Source organism: Etheostoma spectabile, unplaced genomic scaffold (assembly GCF_008692095.1).
Source record: "Etheostoma spectabile isolate EspeVRDwgs_2016 unplaced genomic scaffold, UIUC_Espe_1.0 scaffold00018946, whole genome shotgun sequence".
In the NCBI taxonomy this organism is placed as follows: Eukaryota; Metazoa; Chordata; class Actinopteri; order Perciformes; family Percidae; genus Etheostoma; species Etheostoma spectabile.
The window spans coordinates 52,344-74,804 of NW_022604580.1; the positions used below are offsets into that span (position 1 = coordinate 52,344).

The window sequence follows — 22,461 nt, forward strand, 5'->3', positions numbered from 1 at the left end:
AGTATCAATCTTGTATATGTGTTGGTCAGCATGTCTGCTTGACAATTCCATTTTGCAGCAATGAAATTGAAGTGATATGAACAAACCAAGAAATGTATATCTTTTTAGATCAGATCCTTTTAGGGGCATAATTTCAAATTGGAAAAAAGGTCATATATTGCAATATGTTTAAAATCGCAATATGGTATTGTGGCAAAAGTATTGTGATGACATTGTATTGGGAGGCGTCTGATCAATCCCACTCCTACATGTATCATGTTTGTACTCTGCAGGTTGCCACAGTGTGCTTGATGGTAGGATAGGCTTTATCTTGAAGTTACTGTAATAAGAAACTTTGACAGGAAGTTTACATTTTGGCATGTAGGGTTTTAGGGCAGAGTTTTAAAACTTTGTGTCACATTATAGGGGAAAAAGAGCTTTGAGTTAAAACGTGTCTTCAGACTGTTGTGTCGTTGTTCTTGTTCAGTTTTTATCATTACAGATATTGGTCCTTAGTGGATGTAAACAGTATGTAAACTGTTGGAGAAGTGGTTCTCTCTATAATGACAATGAAGGCCCCAGGCATAACTAGTGACTTTTGTATGCTCCATATCAGTGGGAAGGGTTTATACCATTCATTCAACAACAAAAAGAGGGTAATGGCATATACGGTTCTTTAGATAATCAAAGCATTGAGCCCAGAAATATATTTTAAAGTGAACAGTAAAAGAGAGGCACTATTTTAGCACAATGTTCTTTAAATCACTGAACCCAGCGGGATTGTTTTAGGGGCCTGGGTTATTTCGGGGAAGTGGAAATTCAGCGCTCCACACCACTCACATGCTCTGTTAACAATACATCACAATCTGTCCATAAAGTGTGGAACTGCAACTGATTTGAAGGCCTGAGAGAGAGAGAACTTTGAGAGTTTAGCGGTTTCTCACCAGCTGTTGGCACCAGGCACAATACGGCCCGGATTTGATACAGTCATCACACGAGTGGATCACCGACTTCGAGCAAACTTCCTCTTCTTGACACAACCCTGCAAAGAAAAACACAAACTACATTCAAAACAGTCTTCTACAAGTAAGACACAAATTCTAAACTTCATAATGTGCTGTTGACACAAATAATTAGTATTCATCTTTCACATTTACCTCTTCTAGAAATGACATAGATTCTGTAGAGGTGGGCAGATGGACACCTGTACAACAGTTTGAGTTAGGCCCTTCCATATACAAGATTTGGGGCTTCAGAATTTCACTGACATATTTTCAACAACAGCAAAACATTCAATTACAGATGGTGGTTACCGTGGCAACGTTCAAAGCTTGGAAGCATTTGGATCAGCCTTACATTAGGGTGACCAGACGTCCCCGGTTACCGGGGACAGTCCCCGGTTTTGGCGACCTGTCCCCGGCTGGATCTGTCCCCGGTAATGTCCCCGGTTTTCACTGTGACTGACCCGAAATTTGAATGAAAGAAAACATTGAGCAAACGTAGCCGATAGTCGTACACCCTACACACAAAGGCTCAAGACAGCCGTGCCAGAGCTGCTCAGAGATGTTTTAGAAGCCGTATTTTACGATGCTAAAATCACTGATTATTTACGTGGAGTCTGGTGGGTTTAGCAATTTCGCTGACTTTTATGTTTTAAAAAAGGATCTTGATCTTTAACAGAAAGGTTGACCTCCTTAGAAATCCTTTCCATAATGTTGTCAGACACTAGGAATATTAATCTGAGTCTGTCAGCAGCAAACCAAACACTTTTATGAACGTAAATACAAGCTGGACAGTTATCCTATTAACTTACATCGTAGCTTGTTTCTCTGCTGCCGACTGCAGCGATCAATGTCAAAGGATAATCTTTCCTCAATAGTTTTTATTGTATCTGATTCTCAAGGAGCTGCTGCAGAAACAAGCCTTAAGCAATAAAGCAACAGCTGTCAGTAGTTTAGTAAATTACAACATTATGAAATATTAAAACTTTCTATCTTAAAATATTAGGACTTTTGACCAATTAAAGGCTTTTAATAATTTATTTCTCCTTACTGTGCTTAAGTGTACCTGAAGAACATTTTATTTTATGTAACCATTATTCGCAACTTAAAAAACAAGGGTCCAGGGACTCGCTGCAATTGAAACTGAATGATTTGTTTGAGCATTATTTACTACTGAAATTGAGTCCTTTTTTGTGGCCTTTGATAATTGCTTATTCCCTTGCTGCCCAATGACAAAATGCCATCACATACATTTGGTACGTAGCCTATAATTTATGAGAGAGGTCTTCAACAGGTGGTCCGGGACCCCTAGGGGGTCTTCAGAGTTATTGCAGGGGAGCCACCAAATTATTGGTAATTGTTAATCTTTTTTTTTCAAAATTTTAAATGTCTTAAAAACTCATAGTCACTGTTTATTACACATAATTTTCTTTAGTGGTGCCTTAAAGATTTTTAAAGAAATGATGTAATGTTAAAACTTACCATTTCCAGCCATCAGCAGGAGCAGAAGAAATCGCAAACACAGAGCCATTTCCTGATGAAAAAACACATACATACACTGTATTTTATTATTTTATTACACCACCATGTTTGTAACACTTTCTAATACCATCATTAATAGATGGTAAATTTATAGTTAATTAATCTTTATTTAATTTTCATTTAACTGTTAGCAAACTGTCATTTTACTGTTAAAAAGCAATTAAATTATAACTAAATAGTAGTGCTTTAAATTAATATTATTGTATCACTCATATTCTATAGGTAGCGGGCAATAATTAAAAGATGTATGTAAACCTTTGAAACACATTAAAAACATCTATCAACATTACATAGATGAATCGGATCTTTTTCCATTTTATGCATATCTTTTATAATCTATTCCTCTTTAGTTAATTAGCCATTCACTATGTACAGCTGTTTTACTAGCTGCCAACCTCATTTTTATAAAGTACCTATCACTAGAATTGGTTATGGATGGGCCAAGATATATGATACAGAAATCGTGTTAAATTCCTCATAAGCTCATTATTAAGTTCATCTTTTTGTTTCAATCCAATAAGGTATGATATGTTATAGTTGTGTGTGTTTTTGTTTCCTGTTTTATTTTGGTCGTCTGTTTTTCTGTCTTGTTTTGTTTTATGTCTTGCCTTCTGTTTTCCCACCTTTTATGATTGTCCCTGATTTGTTTCACCTGTTCCCAGCCCTTGTGTCACCTGTTCCTTGCTTCAACTCGTTACCCCTTGTATTTAGTCTCTGGGTGTTTCCCAATGTCAAGGAAGGATCCTCCAAAGCCAGAATTTGGAGGATGCCACGTCATCAACGTCATCAACGTCCGCCGAAGGACCGTTCGAATGTCAAGCATCCTCCGAATTCCTCCAAGGATTGAGTCCTTCATTCAGAAAATTTCCCATAGACAGAGAAGGATACATTTTTGTATTCTTCGCGGTCCCAAATCACCCACAATCCTATGCGCGGACCTTTGACGGCTCGTCGGAAAAAAATAATAGCGGACCTCAGCGGGAGTTCAAGCGGCATCGTTGACGGTGAAATAATAATTTAAATGTAAGTATCTTTAGTGTGTGCCGTACATTTGTTATCACCGTTAATGTTTTACATCAATGTAAAGCTTAACGCTTTAATGCTTGTACAAATTGCTATAATAATTAGGTAAATACACCCCGAGCTAACATTAGATAACTGAACCTATTATATAATATTCTGCTGTTAGCTAGCTAGGTTGCTGTCTTTGTAAAGTTTAATGTACGGTGGCATGTTCATCTCTTTTTATATGTCGTTACTGTATATGCGTAACGTTAGCAGAGATTTAGAAAGTGTGTGTGTTTATCACTGGTTGTATCTGTAGACGGGAGGTAACACTGCACCTTGTTAACTTCACTAGCAACGTTCAACGTATATAACAAGTTTTGCAACAATAAATACAACTATGTGGTTGCAATTATTAAGTAAAATGTAATGAACAAGAGTTTTCATTCTCAATAATATAACTTTCTTTTTTTTACTTTTAATCATTTTTTTGGGGGGGTTCTTTTTTATTTTCACAGGTATGTGTGAGTGTGTGTGTCTATGAGTGAGTAAGAGATACAGAGAGAGAGAGAAACAAACAGAGAGAGAGAGAGAGAGAAACAAACAAAGAGAGAGAGAGAAACAAAGAGAGAGAGGGGGGCGGGGGGTTGGAATGTGTTTGTGTGTGTATCTTAATTTGTAATATTTATTTATAACGCAACTGCCTTTTATTTTTTATAAAACACAGCAAGAAAGTTTTCAGAAACTGGTTAGAGCCAGCAGGCAGTTTAAAAAAAAAAAAAAAACTCAGACGGCAGAGATGTAACCCGAGTAGCATTCTACCAAGCACCATGTCTGAACAATCCCCACGGTTACCAGAAGTCTCCTGGTTGCTAGGTACTAGTTCAAACTGAAGTATAAAACAAACCTGAAGCTGAAGAAACCCTAAATGTTATTGTAAAAACCCTGCGGACCTGAGAAGAAAGATGTTCACTTCTCCGTGTCCTGAGCGTGTGTGAGCACAGCCGGTCGGACACCACAACAGGAGGAATCTGTGTGTAGGGAGAGGTAGGGGTGGGCGGATCTATCTAAATATCGATAGTATCGATGCCAACGCTGGTATTGGTATTTGATCGATGCAACTGTAATTGAATCGATATTTTAATTTAGATATCTCTCCTCTACGTTCACTATACTTTGCTTGTGTCTTCCACCTTCCTGAGCAAACGCCGCTTTCACATCTTGGCCCACATTGCTCCTCCTCCCCCTCCTGCTCCTCTGCTGTGATTCGTTGTTGTGTCGTCAAGTGACTCACTGACACAACGCGCAGAGGAGCAGCGACTCGCTGTATTCATTCTACAGTGCCTAATAACTAATAATTTTGTGCACTTCAATACATTAATAAAAAAATATTGCCTAAAGAATTTATCATTCATTCACCTCAGAAATAATGAAATGCTCTGCCCTACACAAAAGTATTTTTTTAAGTAAAAAGTATTGTATTGGTATCGGTATCGGCAATACGGACCCTATATCTATTTGGTATCGGATTGATACCAAATTTTGCAGTATCGCTCACCACTAGGGAGGGGCGCTGGGACTAGCCTATCACAGAATAGTGTAGGGGAGGGGCGCTGGGACTAGCCTATCACAGAATAGTGTATTAGAGAGACCACCGTACATTAAACTTTACAAAGACAGCAACCTAGCTAGCTAACAGCAGAATATTATATAATAGGTTCAGTTATCTAACGTTAGCGCGGGGTGTATCTACCTAATTATTATAGCAATTTGTACAAGCATTGAAGGAATGGAGAGATCTTTCCTTCTTTATAGAGCTGTGTAGATTGAATTATTTTTCTGAATGAAGGACTCAGTCCTTCATTCGTAAGTAATTCGGAGGATCCTCCATCTAGCTTTGGAGGATCCTTCCTTGACATTAAGAAACGCCTGCTAATTCATCTTCTACAGCCCAACAGCATAATTAAACAGCACAGTTAACAATTCCACAACCATTTCATCCAGTGATTTGAAATGCGGCAAATAAATTAAATGACAAGAGCCCGCAATGACGTACACTTGACAGCCTGTTCCATTGTACATGTTCTCCAAATGCTGAGGCGGACTCTGACTTGCCCCTGAAGGATCCTTCCTTGGAAGGACTAGTCCTACCAAGGAAGGATCCTTGACATTGAGAAACAGGGTCTGTATTACCCTTGTCAAGTGTCAGATATGTTACTGTTTAGTGGAGTTTGCTCGCCACTGATTCTGTGTTTTGCCTATTCCTGTTTTTTGGATTCTGCCTGTGGGTAGTTGTATTTTCTACCCTTTTACTGCTGTTATCCAGGACTTCCTTTGTTGGTTTGGATTTTCATCAAAATAATCCTTGAGCTTACTCGTGTGTTTGCCGTCTCTGCATTTGTGTCCCAACATTCCCCGTTTCCACACGACAGGATAGTTGGACAATCCCAGAACATGTGGAAGTGATTCGCTTGAGTTTCACCACATCCAACATCTTCCCAAATTTGGCGAATCCTTCTGTTTTTGTTTTAGGTGTAATAAATAAAAATGTAAATAAAGTGCTCAGCTGGGTTTTGTAAATGTTTAGCCCATCCTCTACTGAATTAGTTCCGTATATTTGCTTCTTTCTCCCATTTTGCTTTAATATAGAATGTAGCGTTCCCATAATGAATAGATTCTAGCAATGTGGTATTTGTTGATCTTAGAATTGTATGCATCAATCAATATGGGAATTAGGTCTGTGTTACAGTCTTCTGTTGTCTTAATAGTACTGTTAAAGTGGGCTCTAACCTGGAGGTATAGAATAAAGAATTCCTGATTTTCTAAGTAATATTTACTGTATCTTAAGTTTTTGGAAGCTATCCAATACCCCCTTGTTAGAAGTGAGATAGTATGCTGTAATACCTCTAAATGACCATTGTTTATATTGTCTATACACCTTGGCAGGTTTGAAGTTTTTATCATGTGCTAACCATCTCAACAATTTAATTTTATTTCCCAATTTTAGCCTGCAACATTTATCAAACAAAATGTTTAAGGGTGTTCTTGTCCAACAGTTCAGGTTTTCATTTTGTAATTAGTATACAGTAGATTTCTGTCTCCAGGTAATAATTGGAGTCAGATATAACATTTTCCATTTAGCATTATAATTTGGGTCACACCAGTAAATTAAGCATATCAGTTGTGCTGATTTGCAGACCTCTCCAAATTGAATCTAATCCTCCATTTTGTGTGGGTAATTTTAATGTAGTAAGTCTAACCCTTGGTTTTAGATCGTTCCACATGAACCCAGAAATTATTCTTTTCCATTCGATAAATTGTTTTGAGGATATTTCAATAGGTATGTTTTGGAAGAGAAAAAGTAATCATGATAAGATATTCTATATCTATACTATGGAGGTCCAATGGTAGTAAGGTCCATCTGTTGAAATCAGATTATATTTATTTAGTAAAAGAAATATGCATATTTTGTCATTTTTGCAGTCAAAACTACGAAGTTTATGAATTTGGGTAGCGTTTTTAAATTCCACCACAGTAATAAGAAAAGGCATTTAGTCTTTTAAATCCAACTACCTCTTGTTTTTCATTTACTGTAATTAGCTGAGCGAGAGCCTCAATAAATAATGCAAACAGTGCTGGGCTTAAGGGGCATCCCTCCCTGCCTGTAGCCTCTGTTAGGAGGCACAGGGTTAGTTAGGTATCCAGTTATAGCAATATATGTTTTTTAGAAATATAACTATGATAGAATCAAATGCCTTTTTGGCATCAAGGCTGAGAACAATGGATTTATCCTTACTTTGACTCATATGCTCCATTTAGTGTTAAGCCCGTTTTACGTTATCTTGTGTTTGTCTGTTCTTAAAGACTTCTGTTTGGTCATCATCTATAATTTCTGGAATTACTATATGTCTTCTTGATTTTTTGCAGTGATTAAGGAGTAAAGTCTGTAGTCCAAATTTAGAATTGATATTGGTCTGTACGAACTGCACATAGATTTATCTTTATCCATTTTTGGAATAACTGAGATTAACGCTTGTCTCCAGGATACTGGTATTTACCCCCTTTAAGTGTAAAATTGAAGCATTTCAGTAATATTGGTACTGGTTTTTCTCTGAATGTTTATACCATGGATCATTGTTTTATTTTGTTCTGTTCCAGTCCAGAAAATGTATAATGCTTAAGGAGCTTACACTATTTGGTGTGTGTATACAGATTCTAGTAGTAATTTTCGAAGGAACATTGTGTTTCTTTTAATGTATGACACATTTTTCCGGACTGTAAATGGAATGTTTAGTATTTTGCGCTTTTCTAGTCTCAACGACTACTCAAAGCACTTTTACATAGTAAACACACATTCATACACTGTGGCCAAGGCTCATCAGATAAACACTCACACACATTTACACTGCGATGGAACAGCATCAGGGTCTACTCGGGGTTCAGTGTCTTGCCCACAAACATGGCACTGCAGGCTCAGAGATTAAACTACCAAACTTCTAGTATTGTCTTCTTATCCTCCAAGATATTTTTTTTTTTTTAGCTTTTGGCCCATTTTTTTTTTTTTTTTCTTTTTTGTAAATTTAGCTTTCATCTCCTTTTGACTTAAATCACTGTGAAGTCCTGTCAGGGCTGGATGAGTTGTCTGAAAGATGGCTGTCGGGATTGACGGGTCAACTGTGCTATGGTAGCAATTCCAAAGACTATGATTGGTCAGAAGCTGGAGAGCCCGCCCTATTCCCTTGCAACTTGCCTGTCACATTTGCAGCATGCATATATTGACAACAGTGAATTTGAGTTGCATGTGTGTTAAAATGAGAGGTTAAGATATTTTGGATCACCTTCTCAGGTAGTGCACCTAAATCTCATTGTATCTATAATGCAATGACAATAGTGGAATATGTTGCCTGTTGTCCATAATTTCTCTCTTTCTCTCAATTTAATACTTAATAATATACTATGTTGTTAAATGATGCTATGTGATAAATACCTCTATATATGTTGGTAAACCAATGACGAGTGACTCAAACATTTGATGTTAAAATATTAAAGGCCCCTAAAACATTATGCAGTCAGTGGAGTACATATTTCATTTCATGTATTATACAGGAAAGTAATAAAAGTAACATTAAGTTAGTTAAACATGCCTGACTCAGTTTAAAAACCAGGTTTCCAGCAGGTTCCTGTTCTTTAGAAATATAGAACACAGTTATGGCACATTAAGATAGAAACACTTGTACAGGACATTAGCATGGGCTAGACAAATACAGACAACTATAAACAACAATACAGACACTGCAAACAAGACTTGGACAATACATGAACAATCAATGAGTGCAAGTGTAACTGTTGAGAAGGAACAGTTTGTAGGCCTTTTTGACATTTGTGATGGATGGTAATGTTCACATGTGATGGGGAATGTCATTCCAAACAAAAAGTCTTTGTGACAAGATTTTGCAAAGGTAATAGAAAAAAATAAATATGACAATGGGGGACATTTTGTTGCAATGTGTGAAACCTCCGCCCACTGACGGAGCTGTTGCTGACATGGTTTCCTGCATACCATAATAGGTCACAAAGAGGACAGAGCCGTGTTATCATCTGTACATTTCTGTTCTGTGAATCAGGCTCAAACACAAGGAAGCAGAATGTCTCTGTCTTGTATGTATTGCAGTTTTTTTGTATATTATATTGCAGTTTTTTTGTATATTATTTTGCTGCTATTTCTTTTGGTTCAAATGACAGCTGACACGTCACTGAGTACAGTACCAAAACTGTAATTGTTTGTAGTTGATAAAAATGTAGTTGATGACCCCTTCAGTGATGAATGATCAGCATGTAGGATGCCTACCAGGTGCAAAACAACATTTAATTTAATTAATTAATACATCTAATTAGCTCATACAAGCTACTTGGGTGTGTGGGTGCTAGCTGCGAGTCTGAGCTGTGAACATTAGTTAATGTAATGCATTAATGTATCAGCAGTGTGAATGGAAAAGGAGAGCTCAGTGTTTTTTGGAGAGGATTGTAGCATGAAATGTTATGTTTTTACATGTGTATACATTTGTATATATGTGTCTTTAATTAAAAACAAAGTTTGGGATTTATGACCCCTTGATCTATTGTCACATGGGAGGGATCCCCACCGCCCCGTTTTTCAGTTTAAAAAAAAAATGTAACCAAGTAATTTTTCTAAAAGTACATTTTAAGTTAAATTACTTTTGAGTAATTTTTCAGATAGTCTTGAAAGGATTGAAGGATCTAGATCCAAAAACATCATCAGGTCCAGACAAATTGGAACCATATTTTCTAAAAATAGCTGCAGATCTGATAGCCAATCCTGTAACATATTTAATAAACCTTTCTTTAGCCACGAATCAAGTACCAGCCATCTGGAAAGCTGCCAATGTTCTCCCTGCTTTGGGCACTGTGTTTCATGGAGCCTTGAGATTCATCACAAACTTAAAATCTCTCACTCATCACTGTTTGCTGTATTCTCGGGTTGGGTGGTTTTCCCTCTCCATTTGGCGTTGGATACACTGGCATCTTTTTATTTATAAGGCAGTGTTAGGACTTCTTTCTCGTTATCTGAACACTTACAGTGAGGAAAATAAGTATTTGAACACCCTGCTATTTTGCAAGTTCTCCCACTTAGAAATCATTGAGGGGTCTGAAATTGTCATCGTAGGTGCATGTCCACTATGAGAGACATCATCTACATACATTAAAATGTATTATTTTTAAACTATTTATTTGTATGATACAGATGTAAATAAGTATTTGAACACCTGTCTATCAGCTAGAATTCTGACCCTCAAACACCTGTTAGTCTGCCTTCAAAATGTCCACATCCACTCCATTTATTATCCTAAATTAGAGAAGCACCTGTTTGAGGACTTTGGCTGCATAAAGACACCTGTCCACCCCATACAATCAGTAAGAATCCAACTACTAACATGACCAGGACCAAAGATCTGTCCAAAGACACCGGAGACAAAATTGTACACTTCCACAAGGCTGGAAAGGGCTACGGGGAAATTACCAAGCAGCTTGGTGAAAAAAGGTTCACTGTTGGAGCAATCATTAGAAAATGGAAGAAGCTAAACATGACTGCCAATCTCCCTCGGACTGGGGCTCCATGCAAGATCTCACCTTGTGGGGTCTCAATGATCCTAAGAAAGGTGAGAAATCAGCCCAGAACTACTTGGGAGAAGCTGGTCAATGACCTGAAAAGAGCTGGGACCACCGTTTCCAAGGTTACTGTTGGTAATACACTAAGACATCATGGTTTGAAATCATGCATGGCACGGAAGGTTCCGCTGCTTAAACCAGCACATGTCAAGGCCCGTCTTAAGTTTGCCAATGACCATTTGGATGATCCAGAGGAGTCATGGGAGAAAGTCATGTGGTCAGATGAGACCAAAATATAACTTTTTGGTCATAATTCCACTAACCGTGTTTGGAGGAAGAAGAATGATTAACATCCCAAGAACACCATCACTACTGTGAAGCATGGGGGTGGTAGCATCATGCTTTGGGGGTGTTTTTCTGCACATGGGACAGGGCAACAGCACTGTATTAAAGAGAGGATGACCCGGGCCATGTATTGCAAGATTTTGGGGAACAACCTTCTTCCGTCAGTTAGAGCATTGAAGATGGGTCGAGGCTGGGTCACAGCCAGGATAACCAAGGAGTGGCTCTGGAAGAAGCATATCAAGGTTCTGGCATGGCCTAGCCAGTCTCCAGACCTAAACCCAATAGAGAATCTTTTGAGGGAGCTCAAACTCTGTGTTTCTCAGCGACAGCCCAGAAACCTGACTGATCTAGAGAAGATCTGTGTGGAGGAGTGGGCCAAAATCCCTTCTGCAGTGTGTGCAAACCTGGTGAAAAACTACAGGAAACGTTTGACCTCTTTCATTGCAAACAAAGGCTATTGTACCAAATATTAACATTGATTTTCTCAGGTGTTCAAATACTTATTTGCAGCTGTATCATACAAATAGTTAAAAAATCATACATTGTGATTTCTGGATTTTTTTTTTTAAGATTATGTCTCTCACAGTGGATATGCACGTACGATGACAATTTCAGACCCCTCCATGATTTCTAAGTGGGAGAACTTGCAAAATAGCAGGGTGTTCAAATACTTATTTTCCTCACTGTACATCCTCCCGAGGTCTGCAGGTACATATCACCTGCGCTCACAGGATCGTTTTTTATTGACAGTCCCTAAAGCCCGCACTGACTTTGTCAAAAAGGCTTTTAATTTTGCAGCACCATCTGCATGGAATCAGTTTCAGAATGAACTCCAGTTGAATGAGTTGGTCTCATTTTATTCTTTTAAAGGCTTTTAAAAGGACCTTGCAGAAAGGTCTGTATGTGACTTTTTAAATAGATTTATGACCCAGGTTTTTTATGATCTCATTGTTTGAATATGAGTGAAAGTGTTTTTATGTAGTTACCTGTAAGTGTCTCTGTCTATTTGAAACTGTGCTGCTTCCACTTGCCTGGACACTCTTGTAAAAGAGATTTTTAATCTCAAGGAGTTTTTTTCCCTGGTTAAATAAAAGTTTGAATGAAAAAAAAATGTTCCTTATAAATGTGAATTTTTGAAAAGGAACTATACAGGCTTTCCAACGGTATAAGATTGGTCAAAAAGCATCTTTACCATAGAGAAATAACCTGACCAACTCAAATTTACTTATTTTTTGTGCCAAGTCATTTGTTTGTATATCCTTTTTCATGACTGTTTAGTGCATCGTGACCCCTCCCATCTCCCTATCTCGGCTTTAGTAAAGAGTGAGTGGAATGAGTCGGCTCAGCTGTGTCACAGGTCCTGTGAGTTGCTGTGTGCTACACTGCAGTCTGTCCATCAGTCTCTATGTCACACACTCTACTCAGAACAAAGGGGAAGCTGGCTGCCACACCCGCTCTGCGCACTTCCTTTAAAAGGCCTTTGCACAACTTCACACATTTAAATTCAACCTTAGGTTTACTCATCAACTCAGGAAAGTTTTTGAAACTGGTTCCATTTCCTGCATTTCAAAAGGCTTTAGCACTAGAAGGGAAATAGCCCACACCATTCAACATTGTGCTTAAAGAAATATAATTATTCAGTCATATCACAGGATATATAGACCAGCCAACATAGTACTACTTTCCATTTGCAGAGATCTACAAAAAGAAAGGAAGAATGCAAAACCTGAGCAGCATATTGCAGTTCACTGTGTTCATGGAGCCTTTCATTACAATACCAGTTAGCACAGCAACTTGGGAACAGATCAGTTCTTTCCTCCTGAAACTGATCAAGAATCATCTACGAACAACCATATTGACCACTTATTTAACTATTAGTAGCCAGCGAGCACACACACCCACAAATGTTTTCAAAAAATTGTACTTTTGGTTTACATACAGTATTTTTTTCTTGTATGCTAGTGTATACAACACTATGCCACAATTACAACAGTAATGTATTGCCAAATAGTTTCTGTTTCAACATTGCATTGGTGTTTATAGTGAACTTTCCAACCCCTCTCAGATACTATCACTTTTACAGAACAATTAATCTGTTTAGAGTTTACTGTGTGTCAACTCCATTAAACAGGTTACAGCTAGAGTTATCAATGATAAAAAGGTGTGGGAACTAGACTCAGAGAGCCTCTTTAACACCTTAACATTCACACTCACATTTGCCTGATTTATTGATTTTGTTCAGTGGTGCATAGCCTCTCATTTTCACGGAGCAAAACAAAGACAAAAAGCAAGCGATTTTCCTAAATACTAAGAAAATGGATATTATTTTACAAAAAGGCATTGCTGGTTTGAATAAAAGTACAATATTTTGACCTCTGATTATATATATATACTTAGTGAATTGGACTAAAGATGAAGCAGCAACATTACAAAACATAAATAGGATAGATTTAGATATTTTGCTGTTTCTTATTGAAGCTCATTTGTACGTGATGTGATGTAGGAGACATGAGTTCATAGTCTCTTCTCACATATAGTTCAACAGGATTCAGAAATCATATTGAGAAAATGCTATCTCTGCTTCTGTCTGTTGTCCACTTCCTCAGACAAGTTAGTCTTCCCTAATATGACTCCAAAACAAGTGGTGTCGCATTGACAATTCTTTCATAGTCCTGTTGTCGGTCTAATAAAATAAATCAACATGTTTGATGATGTCAAATACAGTTAGACCTACTTTTGTATTTCATTAGACTTAATTTGAAACATCGCCATTTAAGATAATTTAAAATAAAAATAAAAAAGAATAAGTTAAGCTTTTAAGAGTAAGAACACATTTCCCAAAACAAACCATTTAGTGAGAAAGCAACCTTACCAGTACCAGGAAGACGTTTGTGGTGGACAGCTGTGCGGAGCTATCTATGGATGGTGCAACAGCAGCACAAGACAGGAAGTGGGGAGCAACCAAACCGTGTTAGTAAGAGAACTGTTACAGTTCAATGAGGCAGAGATGAGGCAGAGACAAGGCAGGCAGACAGGAGAGTTTAGACAGGATTTATTTAAAAAACAAAAACAAAAACAAGACAAAACGATCCAACAAGTGACGCAGGGAGCACAGACACTAAATACACTGGGTAATGAAACAATAAGGTGGAAAACATCAGGTAATCACAGGAGCGGTAAAACACAGAAAGTAAAACTAAAGACAAGACGAGACAGAGACAAGACTTCAAAATAAAACAGGAAACAAAACATACAGACACTAAATGGAAACACAAGACAACACCAAAAGATCAGGGGCCTGTTACAAAAGTAGAATAAAGATATCCAGGATAAGTGAAAAAGCGCAGCTTGACTTAGTGTGATCTGCTCATCAAGGTTCAATCGGTTGCACGTTTGCGGAGCAAGGATGAACAGGTGAAGCTATGTAAAGCCAGGTGTGATAGCTGGGATAAGTTCACGTTCAAGGCTTTTTTAACTAGACCACAGTATCGATCACAGATTTACTGATGCGGAAACGGAGAAGACGCATGTGGCATACGTTTCACCCAATGAGCAGCAGCTTCTAATTTCTTATACAGAAAGGGAAATACAGCTGTTATCAAACGGAGAGAAAAAGCCCAACACACTATAGCGGACCGACTGAATGCGTAAGGATGTAAAAATATCTACTTAGCCAACTAGTCGCTCCACTTATCTTTATTTTTACAATTTTGTAGGCTACGCTGTGTTTTAATTGCTTTAAATATGCTAGTTTCTGTTTCTGTTTAAGTGCTAAATGTGCTGGTGTCACCGCAAAGTGTTTTTGAGTAGCCTACCATGTAAAGAACAATATAAACAATTTTATCAGTGTGCCTCCTACTTGGTGCACATCCACATAGCAATAAAACTTGATAAAAAATAATAAGTTTTTTAACCCTTAAGAGATATAACTTTTTAACACCTATTTAAGACGTTAAGACATGTATGTGTGTGTGTGTGTGTGTCAGAGAGAGGGAGCCAGATGGATGTCAACAGACATAAAGAGTATGGTTGCCTGGTTACTAAGGACCAATAGAAAGCCTTTCATCTCTGTGATGTCATCGCTTTGATCTGTAATCAGTTAACGACTGCACCTGGCACCTGTGTCACCAGCTATTCAGACACTGAACAACCTGTCAAACAAATATCATATCATCAAAGGGATACTAGATATCAATAAAATAACGTTCTCGTGGGCACCAGAAAGCCTTTGTGAACGTGTGGATATAACATTTATGTGGATAAACTTAAAAATGTGGGCATATCAGCAATGTAAAAAAAGTGCTTTGCTCTGTGTTTTGCTCAGAAATGTGGACGTTGTTTAACATGTCAGTGAATGGAGGAAAATTTGGAACTCTTGTCCTTTGAGAGCTCGCTGGGCAAAACATATAATTCATTTAGCATAAATAAGCACATTAACTGAAACTAGACAAAAATACCTACGTTTTGATGTATAAATTGGCCATGACAAGTTAGAATTGTTGGCGTGTGAGCAAGTTATAGAGAGAGAACCAAGATGATTTTTTTGAAGCTTCCCACTCTGTCTTCCACTCTAGCTCTCAACATTACGCCACATACACACACATTGGAAAATCGGAAGCGGTCTGAAAACGGGACGATACGTAAACTGTGATTTGAGAGAAAGCGTGCTTGATATCTGGATGCCCATTCAGCCCAATAAATGCCAAAGTCTTGTCTTCGGTTTAAACTTTTAATCATGTTTCTACGTTATAGTATGGCGATACAGCATGGCCCCAAAGAGGTGGCGTTTTGAGCGATGTTGAGCGATTTCCCGAACATTTCCTATTCAAGTCTATGAGAAATTTTTCGCAGTTTTTTGCCGATTTCGTGAAAAACTCGCGGCAAATCTCTTAGAAAAGTCATAGCACACCATTCCCGATCATTACACATGTTTCGATGTATTTTGTGTGCGCGTGTTGGCAACGCTCCGGGACTAGTAGCGGGATGAAAATCTGGCGGAAGAATAATAATAAGTATGGGCAATAATAGTCATTGCGCCGAAATTTATTATTTAGCCTACTTTGCCTTTAAAAGTGAGCAGAAGGAATAATGTTCCTCAGGAAATGGACCCTACGGACTCTAGGCTTAATTTCATACCCTTATTTACAAGCGAGAACATGTTTTACAACCATATGCACAAATCTCTATAAGCTATGTCTAATTCTAAATATCTTTGTACAATTAATGTTCATACAGAACAATCAAAAAGGGACAACAACTAAAAAAAGAAGTACTGTAAGTGACTTCAATACACGCTGTGAGCATTTATGTAAAACAATATTCATATTTTTTTATTCTTCAGACAAGTGACAGCACCAAAATAAAAAGATTGAGAAGCATTTTGGTGTTCACTGTGTGATGAATGCACACTACACTATACGTATGTAGGCCACGTTATTGGTCCAGGGATGTGAGACTTATTGAGAAGGTTATGAAACCAAAGTAAGCTATAATAAAAAACATTAGGGCTACATATCGCGGAGTAACACAAACTGTCCTTTATTAGAGAAGGACAAGCAACAAGAAAATTAAATCATAAATGTATTTGTCTCTGACCAGTCTGCCATTAATATCCTCTGGAAATATAGCCACATTGTCCAACTTAATCTCCGGAGTGTCCTGTATAAACCTGAAGCTACACAAAACACGGACGCCGCGCTGCTCATCTCTACTTTGACCGACCGCCGGGCAGCGGCCACCGGCAGCCTCGACACACTACCGTCCCACCGGGAAAAGTCCTGACTCTCCCGATTGGGTGCCAGTGCAGCCATTTCTAACCATCTAAACAACTGCTACAGTAGGGTTTAAATCAAACTCATTACAACAATAGTGACAAATAATGCATGTTAATAAAAATAAAGCAGAACACATTCAGAAGACAACGGAATAACTGTTAAACACGTTCATGTCGGATCAGAGCGTCAGCAGATTTAAAACATGAGTCTCCAGAATTAATCTTAGCCTGGCTGTTAGCCTGCTCTGTACAAGGCTAGCCACAAAGAATAGGTCTCCATGGTTACTTGGCTGGGTTTAATTTAACCTGGTTTTGTGCAACCGAGTCAAAGCTAAATTCATCCAGGATAACTTGAATATCCAGGCTTAATCCCTTATCCTGGTTTCGTGCAACTGGCCCCAGGCGGGAAACACGGAGGAATAACAGAAAACAGAATAAAGAAACAGGATAAACACCAAAAACATGACAAGAACAGAAAGTGGTTGTCACTAATTGATGTGAGTCGAGTGCAAATGTGAGTTGCGCATGCGCAGAGATGGTAAGTAAGCATAAATACTTTGTTAGTGTACTCAAGTAGGTTTTTCAGATATATTTATCTATTTTTGTGCCGAATCTTTACTTTTACCACTTACATTTTAACATGAATATCAATACTTTCTACTCCTTATCTGAGAGAGATGTTTGAGACAGTAGGCATCAAGAAGGACTTCTGTCGAATGTGCTCTGAAAGTATGGGGAACTTCCTAATTATGTCTGTTTAGTTGTTTATATTTTATACTTTATTTTCTTTTCAGAAGCCATATCTGAGCCCACACACATACATGTAGATTCTTTTAAATGTGAAGGAGAGATTAAAAAAGAGAAAATAGATCTGTAAATTCTCACAGAATCACATCTGAATTCATATCTTGCTACTCAGTCGGAATCTTATTAACCTGGAGTCCCAGTTTCCGTCACAATAATCATATATGTGATGTTTTAGGCCTATAGGCAGACATCCATTTAAAATGTAAGCAATGCCATATAAAGAGCTTTTTTTCCATGTCCACTGAAGTTGTCCATTTGCACTCTAATAACATTTGTGTGGTCCAGGCATAGACTGTTAATATTAATGGACAAGGCATCTGGTTCAGCAAAGTGCTGCAAAATTTGCATTCTATCTGAATTCCAGCAGAGGGTGACACGCGGGTTTCAAAAAGGAGGTCGGTTTCTATAGAAGTCTATGGTGAAATGACCCACTTCTTACTTTTTTAGCAAAGCTCATCCATGGCATGTGAACTTCATTTTGGGGGTTGACCACGCTTTTGTTGCATTGACTGTGACACTTTGGTCACCTAATAGTTCAGCGTTCGGTTGTAAGACAAGACACTCAAAGGAATTGGCATTTAAGTTTTCTGGCAAGTAACGTTACTCTTGTGTCATGATGACATCATGGCTGTCAGTTTTTTTCTCATTTTGTGTGCCTTGTCTGTTTCCCCACATGTCCCCCCCCCCCCCGCCTTGCTTACTTGTGCTCATGCTTTCTGTTTGCTTGCTTGCCTACCTGCTCACTCATCGCTGATTACAAGGATTGGATTCAGCCTTAAATTATTTGTTGGACTCTGGTAAACTCCTCACCGCATGGTCATCGTTACCAAGTCACTGGGCACGCTCTGGAGAGTGCACTGTACCCACCACTCACCACTGGATCTCCTCGACGCACCCCCCTCCTGTTGTCACCTGCACAATTATTGTATATAGTTTCACAAATTAAATCACTTTATTGTATATCCTGGGTCATCTGTTTTTGGGTCCAACCGCCAGTGCTGATCTATAACATTTTGTTTTAATACTGTTTTTTGTTTTCCAACTAGCATCCTAGTATCAGTTAGCTAGCTAGGTTGTACCTTGCTAACCAAGCTTGTAGACTCACTAATAACGTTATGCAGACTGTATTCTTGTATTCAAATGTATATATTTAATGTTACAGTCGAATATAGTAGGTTTACACAAGGGTCTCCTATGCAGAGATGTCAAAAGTACTCACTTCCCGTACTCAAGTAGAAGTACAGATAATTGTGTTAAAAAATACTCTCGTAAAAGTAGAAGTACTGATTTAACTTCTTTACTCAAGTAAAAGTAACAAAGTACAGTCTTGGAAATTTACATCAAGTATAAAAGTAAAAGTAGCTCTAAGAATGACAAAGCTTCCTGGACCACACACATGTTACTAGAGAGCACGCTGAGAAACTACAGTGGACATGGACAAAAAGGCTCTTTATGCAGTATGCCATTGCCTACATTTTAAATGACTGTCTGCCAATAGGCCTAAAACATATTGCTAATTTATTGTGACAGAGACTGGGACTCCAGGTTAATAAGAGTCTGACCGAGTAGCTTGATATGAATTCAAGTGTGATTTTGTGAGAAGTCTGTGTAAATTCCCATCCAATTAGATTCAATTTGATATTGATGATGCTAAAATAATAACTAAGTCCAGTGAAATAATGTTTAATTTAGTGAGGACTAGATTAGGACTGTATTTAAAGCTGATTCTGGTTTCCAACTTCGACCCAGGTGTGTCTGTAAAAACACGAACGGAGACAACTTCTCTCTGTTGATGCTTCCTTACAATCATGCAACATTATAAAAATGGGGGGGGGGGGGGTAGCTCTGCTATGGCTGTGTGTGTGGTAATAAACGAAATAAATAACACTGTAAAGGCTATCATACACAATGCATAGGAACCATATATGCTAGTAAATAAAAACAACAAACCCACAATTAATTATCTCAATGAGCAAGAACGTTTAACAATCGCCATTATATCGAATCAACAGCCAGGTGAAACCTAGGTAACAGGTGTAACCTGGCTAACAGGTGTAACCTAGGTAACAGGTGTGACCTAGCTAACAGGTGAAGAACACAAACAAGCTAACGTTTAAATGTGCCAGAACTATAGACCAACACAACAATAGGCTTAAATGAACTGACATCAGTTTTATGACTTACAGTTCTCAAAGACGCTAATGATCTCAACTGATTATCCTCCAGACAGATAGTTTATTTTTCTTTTCTCTCACTTTTTTCTCCGTGTGGCGTGCGCGCCCCCTTGCATTGTGAGGCGTGTGTCCGCGCTATTCTGCGACATGCACTCACAATCACAGCTGATAGACAACCTTTTGTACAAAACTAAAGTAACGAGCCAATTTTGTAAAATGTAATGAGTAGAAAGTACCAATATCCGTTTTAAAATGTAAGGAGTAAAAGTAAAAAGTCACCCAAAAATAAATAGTAAAGTAAAAATATCTGAAAAATCTACTTGAGTACAGTGACAAAGTATTTGTAGGCTACTTTGTTACTTCCCATCTCTGCTTGGGGTGGCTGTGGCTCAGTGGTAGAGTGGTTGCCTGCCAATCGGAAGGTTGGTGGTTTGATCCCTGGCCCTGCAGTCGCACGTCGAAGTGTCCTTGGGCAAGACACTGAACCCCGAGTTGCCCCCGGTGCTGCGCATCGCAGTGTGAATGTGTGTGAGTGTTTATCTGATGAGCAGGTGGCACCTTGTACGGCAGCCTCGGCCACAGTGTATGAATGTGTGTGTATGGTGAATGTATGATGTAAAAGCGCTTTGAGTAGTTGTTAAGACTAGAAAAGTGCTATATAAATACAGCACATTTGCTTGTATGTAATGGTAATCAATTAAAATCAAAGCCTGATATAGCTAACAGCAGAGCGCAAATTCATAAACCCTATACACACAGGATTAGAATCATTTTGGGACCATGTATGATTGACAAATAACCCCCTCTCATCTCAGTTTCATGTGGAGCATTCGCACAGGACCAGTGGAGACTGCCTTTACTTGAAAATACTGAAACATATGTACCCTGAGAGTTGTGCACCATTACCCAGAAGGGGCCCAAAGGACAGGAACATACCCTATCATCCCCACTGACTCAGAGACGGAGGTCTCCGGGCTGGGCAGTGGGCAAGTAAGTCTGTTTTAGCGATAAAATGTCACATAAGAAAAAAAGCTTTATGTACTGGATGAGTCCTCCACTCTGCATCAGATCATTGTCAAGACAGCCAGAGTTAGTCTTGCTCATTGCTGTGTACCACAATATAGTGGTCCTGCTGTCACAGAAGTAGGGTAAGAAAAACTAGTATCCCCCCCAAACAAACAAACTAAAGTTTCAACGGTTGTGCTTAATGTTAAGTTATATGAATAGCCTTGCTATCTGTTGAATTATTTGTGTATTTGCCTGTCCTTATCCTTTCTTTTGTGCCTCAGCTGAACCTGACTCCTGCTTCACTTCTGCCATCCACTGGACCAGAACCACCATCCACTACCCGGCTTACTGTCTTCCTCTGACGGACTCAATCCTTACCAGAAACCACCGGACCCGTTCACCCTGGAAACCTGGACGTTCTTTTCCCCCTCGGAAACCTAGACTTAGTACTTGAGTACTTTAAATAAACCTGCTAATTCACCCTCCCGGCTCTGTATTCTGTCTGCATTTGGGTTATGTTCACCATTCAAACCTAATAGTTACCACTTTGGAAGTATGTATTAGGCATACCACTTATATATTTTATTTTATGTATGTTTTATGTATTTAAACTGTTAGAATTAGATATTGACATTACATGTCCTTGTATGGTATTGTATTAAATGAACCAATTGTGCAGGTTGCCCTTAGTGCAGTATTGTGGTGTCTAAAAGTCCCATCTAGCACCCAGTGATGACATGTTAAAGAGTTTTATTGCCTGTGGTAGGAATGATTTCCTGTAGCGTTCTGTGCGGCATCGAAGCTGTTGGAGCCTCTTAGAGAAGGTGCTCCTCTGTTGGACCAATGGGGGTTGGAGAGGGTGGTCTGGGTTATCCATGATAGATAACAGTTTGTTCAGTGACTTCCTCTCCACCATAGCTTTAAACTTGTCCAGTTTGCAGCCGATCACGGAGCCAGCCTTCCTGATCAGTTTTTTCAGTCTGGTTGTGTCGCTGGCTCCAGTGCTGCTGCCCCAGCAGATGGCGAAGGAGAACGGAGCGCTGGCCACAACAGACAGGTAGAACAGCTCCAAAATTCTTCTGCACACACTGAAGGATCTCAGCTTCCTCAGGAAATAGAGTCTGCTCATCCCCTTCTTGTAAACAGCAGTGCTGTTGACCTTCCAGTTCAGCCTGCCTTTGATGTTGACACCCAGTTATCTGTACTCCTCCACCATGTCTATGTCACTTCCCAAGATGCAAAGGGGCTGCGGAGCCATTCCCTTCCTCCTGAAGTCAATCACCATCTATCTGGTCTTATCCACATTCAGCAGCAGGTGATTCTTACCAGACCACTCCACAAAGTCATCCACCAGTGCCCTGTACTCTCCCTCCTGTCCATCCCTTATACACCCAACAACTGCAGTCATCAGAAATGCATTTTGTAAGTCAGAAAAAGGTAACAAGCCAACCTCACCAAAAATGTCTTTTAGACAATGAACTCCCCTTTGTTCCCACTGTGGAGCTGTTATAGGCCTCCCACCAATCAGGAGTGCTGTATTATTGGGGGAAAAGTGTGCCAGTTACAAGCTATACGGCAGTATGTTTTAGCTAATCTCCGTTTTGATTTGATGAAATGGTGCCAAAGCGTTGCTGGCACTGTTTGTTCGAAATATTGGCATAAAGAATGTCTTGGAGTGACCGAGGCTCTGTCATAGCAC

At 38.9% G+C, this 22,461-nt stretch overlaps 1 protein-coding gene across 1 annotated transcript in view; it reads right to left on the reverse strand.

Moving 5' to 3' along the window:
* Positions 1-14,075, reverse strand: part of itgb2 (integrin, beta 2) — a 43,885-nt gene extending 29,810 nt beyond the window's left edge. Inside the window, exons 1-3 of the mRNA XM_032509853.1 lie at positions 13,873-14,075; positions 2,463-2,514; positions 924-1,021 (exon numbers count right to left, since the gene is read on the reverse strand). Of these exons, the coding sequence (XP_032365744.1) occupies positions 924-1,021; positions 2,463-2,511 (147 nt within the window). The 5' untranslated portion in view covers positions 2,512-2,514; positions 13,873-14,075. The remainder of the gene's footprint in view (positions 1-923; positions 1,022-2,462; positions 2,515-13,872) is intronic.
* Positions 14,076-22,461: the final 8,386 nt, after the last annotated feature.